General features: G+C 38.4%; 1 protein-coding gene across 3 annotated transcripts in view; it reads left to right on the top strand.

Moving 5' to 3' along the window:
- Mys45A (SDA1 domain containing protein Mys45A) overlaps positions 1 to 14,843 on the top strand; it is a 274,404-nt gene that overhangs the window by 186,892 nt on the left and 72,669 nt on the right. For all 3 annotated transcript variants that reach the window (XM_067143006.2, XM_067143005.2, XM_067143007.2), the window contains exons 12-13: positions 11,556 to 11,614; positions 11,705 to 11,781. In XM_067143006.2, the coding sequence (XP_066999107.2) occupies positions 11,556 to 11,614; positions 11,705 to 11,781 (136 nt within the window). The remainder of the gene's footprint in view (positions 1 to 11,555; positions 11,615 to 11,704; positions 11,782 to 14,843) is intronic.

The following is a 14,843-nucleotide window of genomic DNA, read 5'->3' as shown; positions in this document are numbered from 1 at the left end:
CATGTTTATGACCCCCTGTGGGTGGGGGATACAAACAAAGAATACATCCACGGTATCCCCTGCCTGTTGTAAGAGGCGACTAAAGGGGGCAACCATGAAACTACTTGTGACTAGTACCATCACGCGGGGAACACCATGGGTTGCCTTTACTTGCGAGTAGTACCATTATGTTAGGTACACAATAGTTCCGTAATTAGTGGCAGCAGAGAGTGGTTCACTGTGTGTTTACAGTACCTGTAATTAGTGCCATTATGTGAGAAACACCACGGGCCTGGGTGTTGCCTATGATTAGTGCCACCGTATGAGCGACACCGTGGGTCTGCACTGCCTGTGGTTAATACCCACTATGTGAGGAATATCATGGGAATACCGACGTCCATGATTAGTACACCTATGTGAGAAACACCATAGGTCTACGTTACCTGTGCGACATACAATACTTGTGAGTAGTACCATGATCTGTGGAATACCGTGAGTCTACGCTACTTTTAATTAGTACCATTATGAGGTGCCGTTTACCTGGATTTTGGACCCCTTTAGAGAACAAGCATCATCATTTCAGGATTGTGTTTTGGAAGTAGTCCCTTGGTTAGTAATACTTTTGTTTTAAGATAGTTTATGGGAAGGTGGAGCATTGGGGGTCGGATCCGCTGATAGTTTAAGTTCATAATCATTGTTCGTCTTCTTTTGAGTGGATCGATTTTGGAATTATTTTTAACTTTCAGTATTGTGAGTTGGATTTGCTGATTATTTCAAATTCATATTCATCCATTCATTCTTCATCATCACGTTTTGAATTTTGGTCAGTGGATGAATTTTGGACTTTTAAATTGTCATTACATTTCATCTTATTTTGTACCATTAGGGGCCGATGACCTAGATATTAGGCCCCTTTAAACAATAAACATCATCATCATCATCCCATGTTTATGCAGTTTGGAGGGACGAATCGATGCCATATTGCAAGATAACCAAACGTTTAGATCCATTTCTGTGTGAGTCTGTCCTTCTTTGTCTGTCTTAACCTTTCTTTCAATGCTCTTGATATCATTGTTCATGCTTATTTCCCCATTCTCATTTTTAGTATGATGACCATGTTTTTTCTAACACCACTATTTCTTGGAGTATATCATATTTACTAGCATAAACCCTTTTATAAAAGCATTTTTCACCTCAATAAATGAAGGAGGGAAAATTGTGCAAATTTAATTTTGAATCTAAAATACCGATGAAATTCATCACTTTTGTGGTGTGGTCCTTCAGTGATTGCTGATGAATCTACACAGTCACCACCTGCTTGCTTTAAACACTCAGATTCGTATAATGCTTTATTTGCAATCTCCATCGCCTTTGACAGTAACATTTCTTGCAAAATTGAATAGCAGTCATTTCTTTATCCATTTATACATTCTAACAGTTTTTTTTCAGTTTCTGGATACTGGCCTGATTTTGGTCCCCGAAATGATAAGACTTATCTATTTGGCACACTGCAACTGTCATTTTTGTTTGCACCAGTATCATAATTGCCGTTATTTTCTCTGAACGCGATCACTGTTAAATGAAATGGTGTGTTACCTCCGGTAAGGCCTGGTGCAGGTCTTTTTTTGATTTGACACCCTTAGGCGACTAGGGGAATTAACCAATTATGGTTAAAATTTCCAACCCTGCCAGGAATCGAACCCAGGACCCCTGTGACCAAAGGCCAGCACGCTAACCATTGGAGCCGGATAATGTTAAATTAAACTATGCGTTCTATCTCTGTTTTTTTCTTGACCCATCCATTAACTACTATTCACTTCACCGTTAAAACAATAGATGTTTTCATGACAGCAAATTTTGTAAAATAATAATAATAAACAGGAGACACATTGGTTGTAGGAAACATATACTGTACATAATTGCGGTGGGAAAATAATGCTCTTCAAAATATCTCTTCAAAGTTAAGGGTGAGAAATTTACATGAGGAGAAAAATTACTTGTATAAATATGGTAATACTGTTTTTACACGAATAAAAATTTGACGCATGTAATTGGGTGTGGGTTTTATTTGCTTCAATGTTGGCATTTAACATTTTTCAAAATGAGCCTTCCTAAAGTTAGGGTGCGGAGATTATTTGCGCACATGGTGAGCCACCTGGTGACAGACAATAGAGCAACAGTCAATTGAATCCAAACCTAACAGTTATGGTTTATGAAATCTCAAGTTTCCCTGTAGTTTTTCTCTTTCACATGGTGTAAACGTGAAAGGATATCCTATAGAGAGCTACTAGTTTTGCTATGTGTTTTACATTGAGCCAACTCAGGCAGGTCTTATGGCAGTGATGATAGGATTGGGAAGGAATGACTGTGACATTAAGGTACAGCCCCAACATTTGCCTGGCATAAAAATGGAAAAACCACAGAAAACAGTCTTCAGGGTTGCTGACAGTGGAGTTCAAACCCACTATCTCCTGAATGCAAGCTAACATGAAGCTACATATGTTTATGAAAGCCTATTGATGAATTTATCGCTATACTGATCATTTTCAACTTCCTGTGTTTCTTTCTTCCATGATCTCTATAGATCTCTGTTTATTTTTCTGGTATGTACTGTATAATCCCAAATTCCACCTGACACTGAATAAGACCTGCACCCTGAATTTCTAACGGCAAAATTTTGGAGAGAAATGAAATCATTTCTGCTTACTAATTTTATAAAATTTCTGCATATTTGTTAAAAAATTGTGCATGTAAACATTCTAAAAGTCATATAAACACCACATAAGTGAGAAATTAATTTGATGCACAAACTGGTCACAATTCTGTGTCATCAAAGTTACTACCACTGGAACTTTCATCACTGTCACCTTCCCATGCATAGTCATCCTCACTACTATCCATAGAACTTGAAATTCCATATTTCTTGAAAAGTTTAGTAGTAGGGCTAGGCAGTTTGAGGCTGAATTAAAGGTCATCTGGTATCTAGCCTGCTGCTGGTCATGTGGCCACTCCCAGGTAATGGGAGGGCAGCATGAGAAGATTTATCAAGGAATGCTGAGGGTGGAAGTGTGTTTTGTCATTCCCGCTGTGCTGAAGGACTGTTGGTGGTGTTCCTGCCATGATAGAGGGGTGAGGAATGTAGTTTATAGTCTATGGCATTGGCTATCTCTTCTCTTCAAGATGCCATATTTGGCGTTGGCTGTCACTCCTTGCAAAGCCATTGTGTTGTTTCTTGAAAAGAGCAGCGAGATATAGGTTTAAAGTACATCATCTTTAATGATCCAAGAATTGAAAGTGTTAATGAAACCAAGCCATTTGACATACAGTTTATTATGACAATGCAGAGCACGTTCTACTAAATAATGATTAGGATACTTGGTTTTCTGCAGCTCTTCAGTACAGAATCCTCCCTCGCTTGGTTACCCTGTAAGATCATGGAGTAAATATAGTACGTGCCCTTTTTAGTGATAGATTTTTGTACTCGTCTGAGGAGTAAGAAGGGAGCACTGCCGGTTCCGGTAATACTGCCAACTGAATGGAAATGAAATCTGAATTGAATCGATAATATGATCGATCGATATGAATTTTTTAAACCTTTATTTTCTTATGCCAACAACTGTGTCACACACACAATATATAGTACTATATAACATTTCTCGATGCGAAACGTGTTCCTAGCATGAATTCTATAGTTTGGCTTTGCTGTATAAAGAACAACAGTACGAGTACGCAAAGTGTACGCCAAATGTCGCACAGCGATGATAAGCAATTCTTAGTTTGTGTTTCAAAGGTTGCCAATACGAATCTCGAAGATAACCGAAGTCGACCGATTCAGCACTAGGGTGTAAATCTGTCGCTAAAACGTGCGCAGATAGTAGGTTACTCATTTGGTGTGTTTGACCCTGTTGACTTGAACATTTCTGTACTCCAGTTATACTCCGTACTGCTTTACTTCTAAATTGCCGTTTTGGCCGATTTTGGCTCTGTCTGGTGGTTATACCCTGAAACGTAGACATCCAACCAATCCCAAGCTGCCATTCATATCAACTTACATAGGCAGAGTGCGATCTCGAAACCTAGTTGCCAACTATAATATTTACATTTACCACGTGGTTAATGTATCTCGCTCAGCGTATATGGTATTCGGTACTGTTCGCGATCTTTTGCATTTTTCTTCAGTAATTAGTGTTTTTCACATTAGTCTACACTATAGCGTAGTTTACAGTTTAGCATAGAATAAGTTATTACAATACAGGTTTAATAAAAATATAGCTGTAGTTTTATTTACATCCATGTATTGATTAGTGTACTTCGTTCATGTGTATTTAGCATGTCCCAGTGTAGTTCGGAAAAGACGACTGGCAAGAAAGTGACTCTGAGATCAGTGGAGCGTTCCCTTTGTAGGCCATAACCTCCTCCCTGTGCCAGCCATTAGCGTTTAGTGATGTGGCTTTGTGTTATTTCCACATTCTGTTTTATTCTTAATAATGTATTCTCTTTTTAGTGTTCGATATTGTTAGTAAGTGTAGTTTTTGTGAATATGTTTTCAATCCCGATTCATTGGCTTTTTTGAGTATGGTATTTCATTTTACAAGGGCTGTTTACCACAGTCTTATTGCATCAGCTGTTCTCGCAGCAGTAGCGCAGTGGCAACAGGGGCAAGGTGATGCTTATTTGTTTTGTGAAATGTCAATTTAGAAGTAAAGCTGTACAGAGTATAGGTGTGTATACAATGATGAACTTGTGCTTGCTGATGCGGACAAAACAACTTTTTCAAAAATGATGATATTGCGGATTCGCTATTGTGATCACTTGGTGAATGGCATCTAAGCGTGGCGTATTCTTGATAACAAGACAAGGCTTTGATCCGATGGTGTGATGAGGTTTATCACTTTACTTGGACACAAGTTTAGAGAGGAGTTCAATCCAGCAATAGGAGCCCTGAGCTGTAAATTTTCACCATGAGTGTTTTGAGTGTGCAGTTAAAAGATTCTTCTCCACTTGCGTTGAGGTTACTGTATGTAGAATAACGATGAATGTCGAGTGTCTCGATCAGTTTGAAGATGACATGGACAATGTTTTTATCGTTGATTGATACACTTGAAAGCCTCTGTCACTAGAGTACTTGTCTTGGAGCGAAGAGGTTCTGCAAGGCAAATTTGAAGTACACATCAGTTATACTGAGCATATACTTGTAAACATTAGGGCCTTTCCACACAAGGCAACTAGTAGCGGCAATCGGTTGCAGCAACTTACAGCAGAATATTATTTTAAATGAAAGATTTCATACGTGACGACTGCAGTTGCCACACCGGGAAACAGTTGCCGACAAACGCTCACTCGCGGAAATAGCAGCCTCAACTTGGTGTTGCCGCTACTCAAGTTAAAGTATTATTTGAAGTGAGAGCTTTCACACTGTGCGACCAGTTGCTGCTTCTTCTCACTGCCCACTTCAGTTTGATCCACTCTGTGTAATTGAGGAATTTGTGAATATTGAGGCTACTGCGTTCATTGTCAGATATGAGTGTAAATGTGGAAAGAACTAGCCTTATTAGGTTAACAGATGAATAAGAGAACACGGCATACCTGATATATGAAGTGGAGAGTCATCATTTTTCCATCAAGCACCAGCACTCTCACCCTTCTTCCCAGACATTTCTAATTGTGAATATCTCTGGACCCTGAGCATGTTCACCCCAAATGAAATTGCGTCCGGTCTGCCGAATGTATGAAGAATTGCAGTTATTGCATTTGAAACAGTAACCTTCTAACCTTGAAAAGATGTTAGTTTTGTTTACTGACTTAGAGTTATGTACTATTTCCATATTCCTGTTATTGGTTCGAAAGGATATCTTGGTATTGTGTTTCTTGAAAATATTTTCGATGCTGTATACATCTGCACTGAAAATAAAAGTAGAATAAACGGCAGGGTTGGATCTTTCTTTTATTAGTGTTGTATTTGGTCAGTGTTATTATTTATTATTATACTTTCTATAAAAGCGTTGTTGTATCCTTTGAATCTGGCAATGGAACGGATGATATTCAATTCTTTATTTAAATTTTCTTTAGATAATGGTATTTCAAAGGCAAGCCCACACATGCAGTGCACACAAGAAGTGACGGCCTGCACAGCCTGCTGCAGATAGTTTAAACATGTGAAAATCAAACTACATAAAAGTCAATATACTGTACATGGTAAATAAAAAATAAAAAAGATACTTGTAGTAATCAGTGGTTTAACACCTACATAATACAGTCATTAGTTTATGTGGTGAATTTTCATTGTGTTCTGTGTAATAAGCAGTCTAAACAGACTTCTTTTGATGAAAATTTTTTATTTTATAAGCCATAAATTTCATTTTTGTTCCGTATTGAAGTGCAGTTATCAGAAATAAATTGACAAGAGGGTCCACCTTTTCAATGCAATCAATATATATATATTGAAAAGGTCGATTTAAAGGCAAACCCACACCTGCAGTGCACAGAAGAAGTGACGGCCTGCAGAGCCTGCTGCAGATAGTTTAAACATGTGAAAATCAAACTATTTATTCATTTATTTCTTATGAAAATTTTATACCCATACAAACTATACTAACACACTATTTTACAGAAGAGGGGGAAAAATTAATTTGAGAATACAGAGAAAAAGTAGTGACTATATATTTAACCATTAACCCATTCCGGTCTGGGCCTCAATATCTCTAACAAACGTTCTGGACTGGGCATTTCTAAGGATTTGAAAAAGATTATATTTCTGTACCTGTAGGAGATATGTGCATGCTTCTTTTTTCTTTGTGTTTGTTTAAGCATCTAGTTTTTAAAAAGGTTGTTTGTTTCACGTCAGCTATCACGTGAGATTTTAAAATTGTTTATATATTATACCATATTTTGCAAATGAAAAAAAGTCTGACGGATTATTAGGTAAGTACAGTTTTCTGAAATACTGTCATATTTTCCCTAGATTGATTATGTAAAATGTGCATTGCAATTACAAAACACAACAATAATGAAAATGATATAAAATAATAACTGTTCAATTTTCACATCAAAAATGGGAGCTCTTATGAAATCTATATATATAAGAGTTTTGTCTGTACATTGCTCATGGGAGCTCTTATGAAATCTATATATATAAGAGTTTTGTCTGTACATTGCTCAGAATTTGAAAATAACGGTATTTCTGTATCGGTCATGTCCATAGTAACAAGAAAATGCACTTTTTACTTTTCCGTAATGTATGTCTGTCTGTCTGTCTGTCTGTCTGTCTGTCTGTCTGTCTGTCTGTCTGTCTGTCTGTCTGTCTGTCTGTCTGTCTGTCTGTCTGTCTGTACACGCATCACGAGAAAACGGTTGAAGAGAATTTAACCCTCTACTGCATACTGTTGCCTTTAGGCAACAAATAACTGGATAAATATTGTAGACAGAGGTAGTTTTACGGCACAATTAAACACATATCCCAGTGATGCCTTGTTTTTTTTTACATAACATAAGACAAAACAGCCCTACGACTAAAGGTACTCCTTCCACCCCGTCAACATCCACGCTCAACCTCAAAGACATTACCGACCTACGGTTCTGCAAGCTGTACTTGCGCCTTGCAGTACGTACCCATGGCCAGTAGGTAGTAATGTTCGGTCTTTGAATGTTAAAAGCTTAGCGTAAAATCGTAAAAAATCGTATATATATTCAACTATGGCAATCCACATCACATATGAGTGTTAAGCTATTAGCCCCAGTTAAGAATTGCTGGTACATCTAATACACTGAACGTATGTTGAACATTAAAGCTTGAAATTTTCTTCACCAAACGAAAACGAAAAATAATTCATGCAGTAGAGGGTTAATGAAAATCAGTATGTGAAGTCGGGGGATGAGCCTCTACAATCTAGGCTATAAATCGTTTTACTCACGCTGAGTGAAATGGTAGTTTAGGGGAAGGCCTAAAATTGAATTCTCAACTATTTATGTTATTAGTGGTCTAATGAAAATCGGTATGTGAAGTCGGGGGATGAGCCGCTACAATCTAGGCTATAAATCATTTTACTCACGCTGAGTAAAATGGTAGTTTAGGGGAAGGCCTAAAATTGAATTCTCAATTATTTATGTTATTAGTGGTCGTATTTTAAAGAAAATGGGTATGCAAAGTTGGGGAATAAATTGCTACAATCTAGGCTATCAATAATTCTATTCACGCTGAGAAAAATGGTAGTTTAGGGGAAGGTCTAAAATTTAATCCTCAAATATTGTTAGTAGTAGTCCTATCTTGATGAAAATCGGTATGCAAGGTCAGGAAATAAGTCGCTATAGTCTAGGCTGTAAATTATTTTATTCACGCTGAGTAAAATGGTAGTTTAGGGGAAGGCCTAAAATGTAATTCTAAAATATTTCTTACTAGAAGTGTAGTCCATGAATGCTAGATAACTAAGGTTATATAGTATTAAATTTTCTATTATACATGTCTTATACATTGTTACCGTACTGGCTATGATCACCAAGATATTAATGAATTTGGATTTTTGTTACCAAGTCCATATCTGCGCCGAGTAACGAGAAAATGGGTAAACAGTATTTAATGAAAATCGGTATGTTAAGTCGGAGAATAAGAAACTACTGTTTATGGTATAAAATATTTTACAAATCACAGAGTCGAAAGAAAACTAAATGTGTAGGCCTACAATATAGAAAGCTCATAACATTGATCAACAATAACATTACATTGACCATTGTTTGTCGTGATGTGCTTTGCGTCTTCTGTTGCCCCTCATCTCCGGTAGATAGGATTACTGCTGCGTACAGAGTATTTTTTATTTGATTTCCGTCGCACCGACATAGATAGGTTTTATGGCGACGATGGGATAGGAAAGGGCTAGGAGTGCCTTAGGCCTTAATTAAGGTACAGGCCCAACCTTTGACTGGTGTAAAAGTGGGAAACCACGGAATACCATCTTCAGCACTGCCGACAATGGGGTTCGAATCCACTATCTCTTGGATGCAAGCTCACAGCTGCGCACCGCTAACCACACGGTCAACTCGCCCAGTCGGACAGAGTGTAACAACCTGCCTGAATATTGATGGGAAGTAGCTGGGGAGTTAGATAACTTTCTTCTTTAGCATGCCATTCCCCTGGTTTATAAATTTTCTGATACTACTGGTACGTAACACACTGGATCATCATAGCATTCGGGCTATTCAATCCCTACCTTGAGGCACTGATTGGAATGAACAGTGTGCATATTTAGCAGAATAATGATAGATGAGTGTTCATGGCAATCTGCGGCCTGGTCATCCCAGCTCTGGAACTTTGGACTATTAGATTGGCACCGCAATCTCACCGCAGCACTCTTCGTTAAAAGTGATAAAATGTGCGGCTTTCCATTTGGTCAAGTATTTTATATGACAGCAGTGCTTTTAATCGCTACATTCGTACTTACGTTTTTGTAATGACCTATGTTGATTTCAGTTAGGAAAACCACAAAGTCAGTCTTTCTGAGAATCCCGTAGCGAAGCACGGGTACATCAGCTAGTTTTATATATATATTTATATGTGACGATAATGGCTCGGAAGGTGATGTTAGCGAAGATGATATTGAAGGCATGTAATTGTAATTTTATTCACAAATGGAAATATTGACATCCAAATAGGAATTTGAAACATCTTGCATTTCATTATGATTCGAATTCATTTTACAGTTTACCGTATGTTCCCGTGCGTTCCATAACTGCGTGAATATGTAAAAATATCTACACATTAGTAAAGTTTTCTGTTTTTCAGATGTGAGGGATTACGATTACATAAAATATCAAAAATATAACTTTTATCAAGTACTTGCTTGCTGCGAAACGCCATGTTTTAGAGCACATTGAGTGACAACATCTACTAATGCACACTCGCCAATTATATCGTAAATTCTCTGATGTAGACAATACTGCCATCTGTTGAAATACTCTCGTAAGTAACACACGAAGAAACACGACGTAGTCGGCAGAATGCGTGCATAGCTCATTCTCGATTTTTAGCGAATTGTCAAACCTTGCTATGGGCTATGCTCACAGAGCAGCATGAACGTAATTTTGTCCGCTGCGAGCTTAGCTCGCAGTTAGACCGGAAAGAGTTAACCTGTAAGGAGTTACTTGCCCTGTAGAAGTTGCCACTAGCTGGTAACCAGTTTGCAGTTGTTTGTCTGTGTAGCCAGTCTGATATTATTCTCCCAGAGTATTTTTTATCAGTTGTCTATAACTGTTTTCCTTTCGTTTCTGCTGACCCCTAATCTTCAAATACCTCTTCACTCAAAATGAGACCATATACCGCTAGGCTGAGTAGCCTAGATGGTAGGACGCTGGCCAGCTGCACTCAAATTGGCAGGTTCGATGACAGCTCAGTCTGGTGGTGTTTGAAGTTGCTCAATAACACCATCCTTATGTTGCTAGATTTACGGACACACAAAGTACTTCTGCGGAGCAAAATTTCAGCACCTCAGTGTCTCTGAAAAATCTAAAAGTAGTAGTGGAACGTACAGTAAAACTAATGGCATTATTTATTATTTTTAAAATAATTATTACTAGCTTGGTTCCCTGTGGTTTCTCATTCACATGCCAGGCAAAAATCGAAGCTGTACCTTCCTACCTTCCACTTCCTTTCCAGCCTTGGTCTTTTCCGTTCCTATCATCACCAATAAACTTGTTTGAGTTGGTGCAACGCTAAATCACAATCACTGCTATCCATCCATAAATCTGTCTGGCCTTGTAGTTCTCTTCTGGAGAGTCACCTTTAATTTAATTTTCTCATGTATGATGCACTTTACTCTGGACCTCAATCATAAAAGAAATGAAAGAAAGCTGTTATCATCTCCTTTCACTTTGCTGTTGATATTTTCTCCTCTGCCATCATTACAGCTCCCTCTGTGGATAAGTGGTAGCTTTTGCATCCCATGATCACATGTTCAACTTGGAAGAGTTGGTCAGATGTTTCAAGGGCAGAAGGAAAGTTTGTTCAGCACTCCATGTTGTAGGATATGTAAAATATCTCGGGTGACTTGTTCAGTGTTTACTCAACAAAATTCATTAAAATAGAGTTCCGGTTTTTCTGCCCTTGGTCAAGTAAATTGAAATGCTGAAATTGACATGGAGCCAGCCTAAATGGCATCCACAAAATGTCTGCCCACAGTAGCTGAGGTCATGTGATCAACAAGTGTGCGCACAACACATGCACACACACACACACACACCCCTTCTTGATGAATCTGGGAAGCAGAAACAAACTCATCAGGAGCTTAGAAGAAATGGATGTAGACAAACTGGAACTGATGAGGAGAAGGCCCATTTATATGAAGATAGTGGTGTCTCAAGATGTAGAGATTGTCCTGTTCCTGTTCCTTTTGTGTTTACTTGTTTGTCCACGTCTGCTTTTCTGTTGCTTTTCCTTCCAATGCTGACCTGTCGTTGTGTATATCCTACTATATATAAGACTTCTTGTTTACGTGATTGTGCTTTCAATTAGTAAAGCAGTAGGAAGCTCTCTCATACACAAGAATGACCTAGCAGTATATCTCAAATGTTATATTCTTGTCTGATTGTAGAAGTGACTCGCATCCTGCAGTTTGCTGCTCAAGCCTCTCATGAGCTCGTTCCACCAGAGGTAAGTAACTCTTGTCTTCATTTTGTATCCCTCACCTTCCAAACATAATGGTCAGATCATTGCTGTAATCTGCAGTGTCTTCATTTTCAGGTTCTGGAGCCAGTTCTAAAAACTTTGGTCAACAACTTTGTAACAGAAAGGAACTCTGGTGATGCTATGGCGATTGGGTGAGTGACACTGCACTTTTCTGGTGAATATTTTGCACATTACTATTGAGAAATCTGTAGCTGTTATAAGGAAAGGTTTAAATGCTGTAATAATTATTTTAAGAACGTGTTACAGTATTTACTTGTAATACTGTAGTAATATCAATAAAAATTGAATGTATTGTGTATTCAAGAAACAGGGCGAAATCGTTGCTCACATATCTGACGGAATAAGTTGGCAGGCTTGGTTATGAGATATCATCAGACATGGTAAAACCGGTTGTAGTATTGTCAGAACAGTGCAGCTGTTGCCTTGCACAGAGTGAGACGCACAAGATCAAGCGGGTGATAATGCACAATGGGTCACTGTTTTGGAAGCTTATTTTGAGTGTGAAAAAATGGAGACATTGATTTCTTGGTGAACCCTTACCAGGTAAATCGTGGCATGATCTTGTTGACAGGTTTCATGACACGGGCTCCATGGATGAAAGAAATCGATGTAGGAGACCTAAATTAATTACCGACACTTTCCTTCATGAATTTCCACAGCACATCGAGAGAGCTCTGCGGAAATCTCTAAGATGTTTGTCACAAGAACTTGGAGCATCAATTGGGTCTACACATAAAGTGATGAAAGTGACAAAGCTATGCTCGTATCGAGTCCGGCCATCCAGGAGTTGAAGCGGCCTGATTTAGAGAAACGTCGCTGTTACTGCCAGTGGTTCCGTACCTTTACACGAAAAGTAGCCATTCTGAACAATACTTTCCCCCCCCCCACAGTTGAAGTATGGTTCCACCTCAGCGGCTACATTACCTTCCAGAACACCAGAATTTAGGCAACCTAAAATCCATTTCATTTTCAAAAACTTGGCGTCTGGTGCGCAATATCACGCAAAAGGATCATTGGACCTCTGTTTCTTGACACAACAGTTGATGGTGCCGTATACAGGGACATTGTGCAAGAATTTGTGGCTTTATTGGAAGAGGAGGAGCGCTATTGCTGTTTCCAGCAAGATGGTGCCACTGTCATACTGCTAATGTGATCTTAGCGATGTTGCAAGATTTTTTGGTGGTCGAGTAATCTCAAGAAATGTTTGACCTCCTCGTTTGCCAGATTTTATATTCCTGGACTTTTTTCTGTGGGGGGGATATTTTAAAGATAGAATATACAGAGATAATCCACAGTCCTTACATGAACTCAGAGAAGCAATTTCTAAATGTATTGGAGAAATAACAGCAGCAACTTCGAGAAAAGTGTCGCAAAACATGTGTAAGCATGTAAATTTGTGCTTGAAAGAAAATTGTGGTCACTTTCAACATCTCTTGTGAACTGAAACTGAGGGAATGCAATGTGCAGGAAATGAGCTAGTGTTATGTCTGAATATTTTGTTTTAATATTTTTGTTCACCAGAAATCTATGCGTGTGTGCGCATGCTACTGAGAAAAACTGAGTATTATAAGATATTAGAATCATTCCGTATTGACGGTTTTCAATTTATGAAGGAAAAAATTAAAAGTATCCTCCTATTCAATACATAACATAAACATGTTTCAGCTTGTTTGAGCCATCTTCAGTGAAATGGGGGGGGGGGTTAAATTTACATAATACAAGCTAAAAGTGTGCTAAAAACGTAATGAAGGAACAAATGAAAAACAAAAGAGACATGTCGGAAGTAAAAACAATACAATATTTACATCATGAGATGGAGTAATGAATAACTCATTGAGACAAATTCAGTGAAGAAAAGGTTAATATAAAACATAATAGAATCTAAAAAGTGTGTTAAACCTTAGAGGGAGGAAATGAAAACAAATGATACAGACGGACACTTTAAACAGGAGGATACTTTTAATTGTTCTGTCTATCATTTGTTTTCATTCCTCTTGTGTTTAAATGTTTAAATCTTAGTATTTACAATTTAATTACAAATCAGGTACCTGATTTATGCCTTGAGGTAGTACTATGACTGATGATGCCCTCAAGGAAGGGCGAAACATGTCTCATATGGAAATAATGATAAATTCCTAAATGTTTAAAATTTCTAATGTATTGAATAGGTGACATAATAAACTATTTAGTATCCTACAGAATAGCTGCCTCTGTGGATCAGCGGTAGAGTGTCGGCCTCCGGATCCCAAGATAGCGGGTTCAAACCCGACAGAGGTAGCCGGATTTTTGAAGGGTGGAAAAAAGTCCATTCAACACTCCATGTCGTACAATGTCGGCATGTAAAAGATCTCTGGTGACACATTTGGTGTTTACCCAACAAAATTAATTAAATCTCAGCCATAGACGCCCAAGAGAGTTTCGGTTTACTCGGTCTGCCATCTAGTGGGGGCCTAGAGTAAAACGGAACGTCGAAATTGACGAGCAGACAGCCAGATGGCGTCAAATTGAAATGTCTGCACACGGTAGCTGAGGCCATACGATTATTATTATTATTATTATTATTATTATTATTATTATTATTATTATTATTATTATTATTATTATTATTATTATCCTACAGAATGTGCCATTGGCGGTTCAAATCCTACATCATTCAATATTTTTGCATCGGTATGATGTTTGAACATGTAAACACAGGCCCACATTTACAATATTCAAACAGTAGAACGACACTGTTATTCATCTTGTGCCCTGTGCATACTCCACTGGTTAGGGCCTGAATGTAATCCCTGCTGTCATTCGACGTGTTTTCCACAGAGGAATACATTGACATGCTCCTCATTTATGGGGAAGCAAGACAGATCCAGGGCAATTGCACAACAGGTGAACACCAGCCAGCTGTCCATCTAGTGAATGCTGCATGAACATATATTTCACCCATACATTCTTGAGCTATGCCAAGAGCTCGTGTGGGCGGGATTTCGAAGCTTGAATGGAGTTCTGTTGGCTATTTGACAGGCTGGACAGTGATGCAGCATTCATGTAGCATATCTTGTTCTCGGACGAATCGTGCTTCCACAATAATGGGAATGTCAGTTGCCACAACCTGCACTATTGGAGCCCAGATAATCCTCACTGCGTGCAACAGGTGGCCCATCAAGTACGATGGGGAGTGAATGGGTGGTGTGGAATC

The sequence above is a fragment of the Anabrus simplex genome, chromosome 3 (assembly GCF_040414725.1).
Source record: "Anabrus simplex isolate iqAnaSimp1 chromosome 3, ASM4041472v1, whole genome shotgun sequence".
In the NCBI taxonomy this organism is placed as follows: Eukaryota; Metazoa; Arthropoda; class Insecta; order Orthoptera; family Tettigoniidae; genus Anabrus; species Anabrus simplex.
This window is presented reverse-complemented; position numbering and strand designations above follow the sequence as displayed.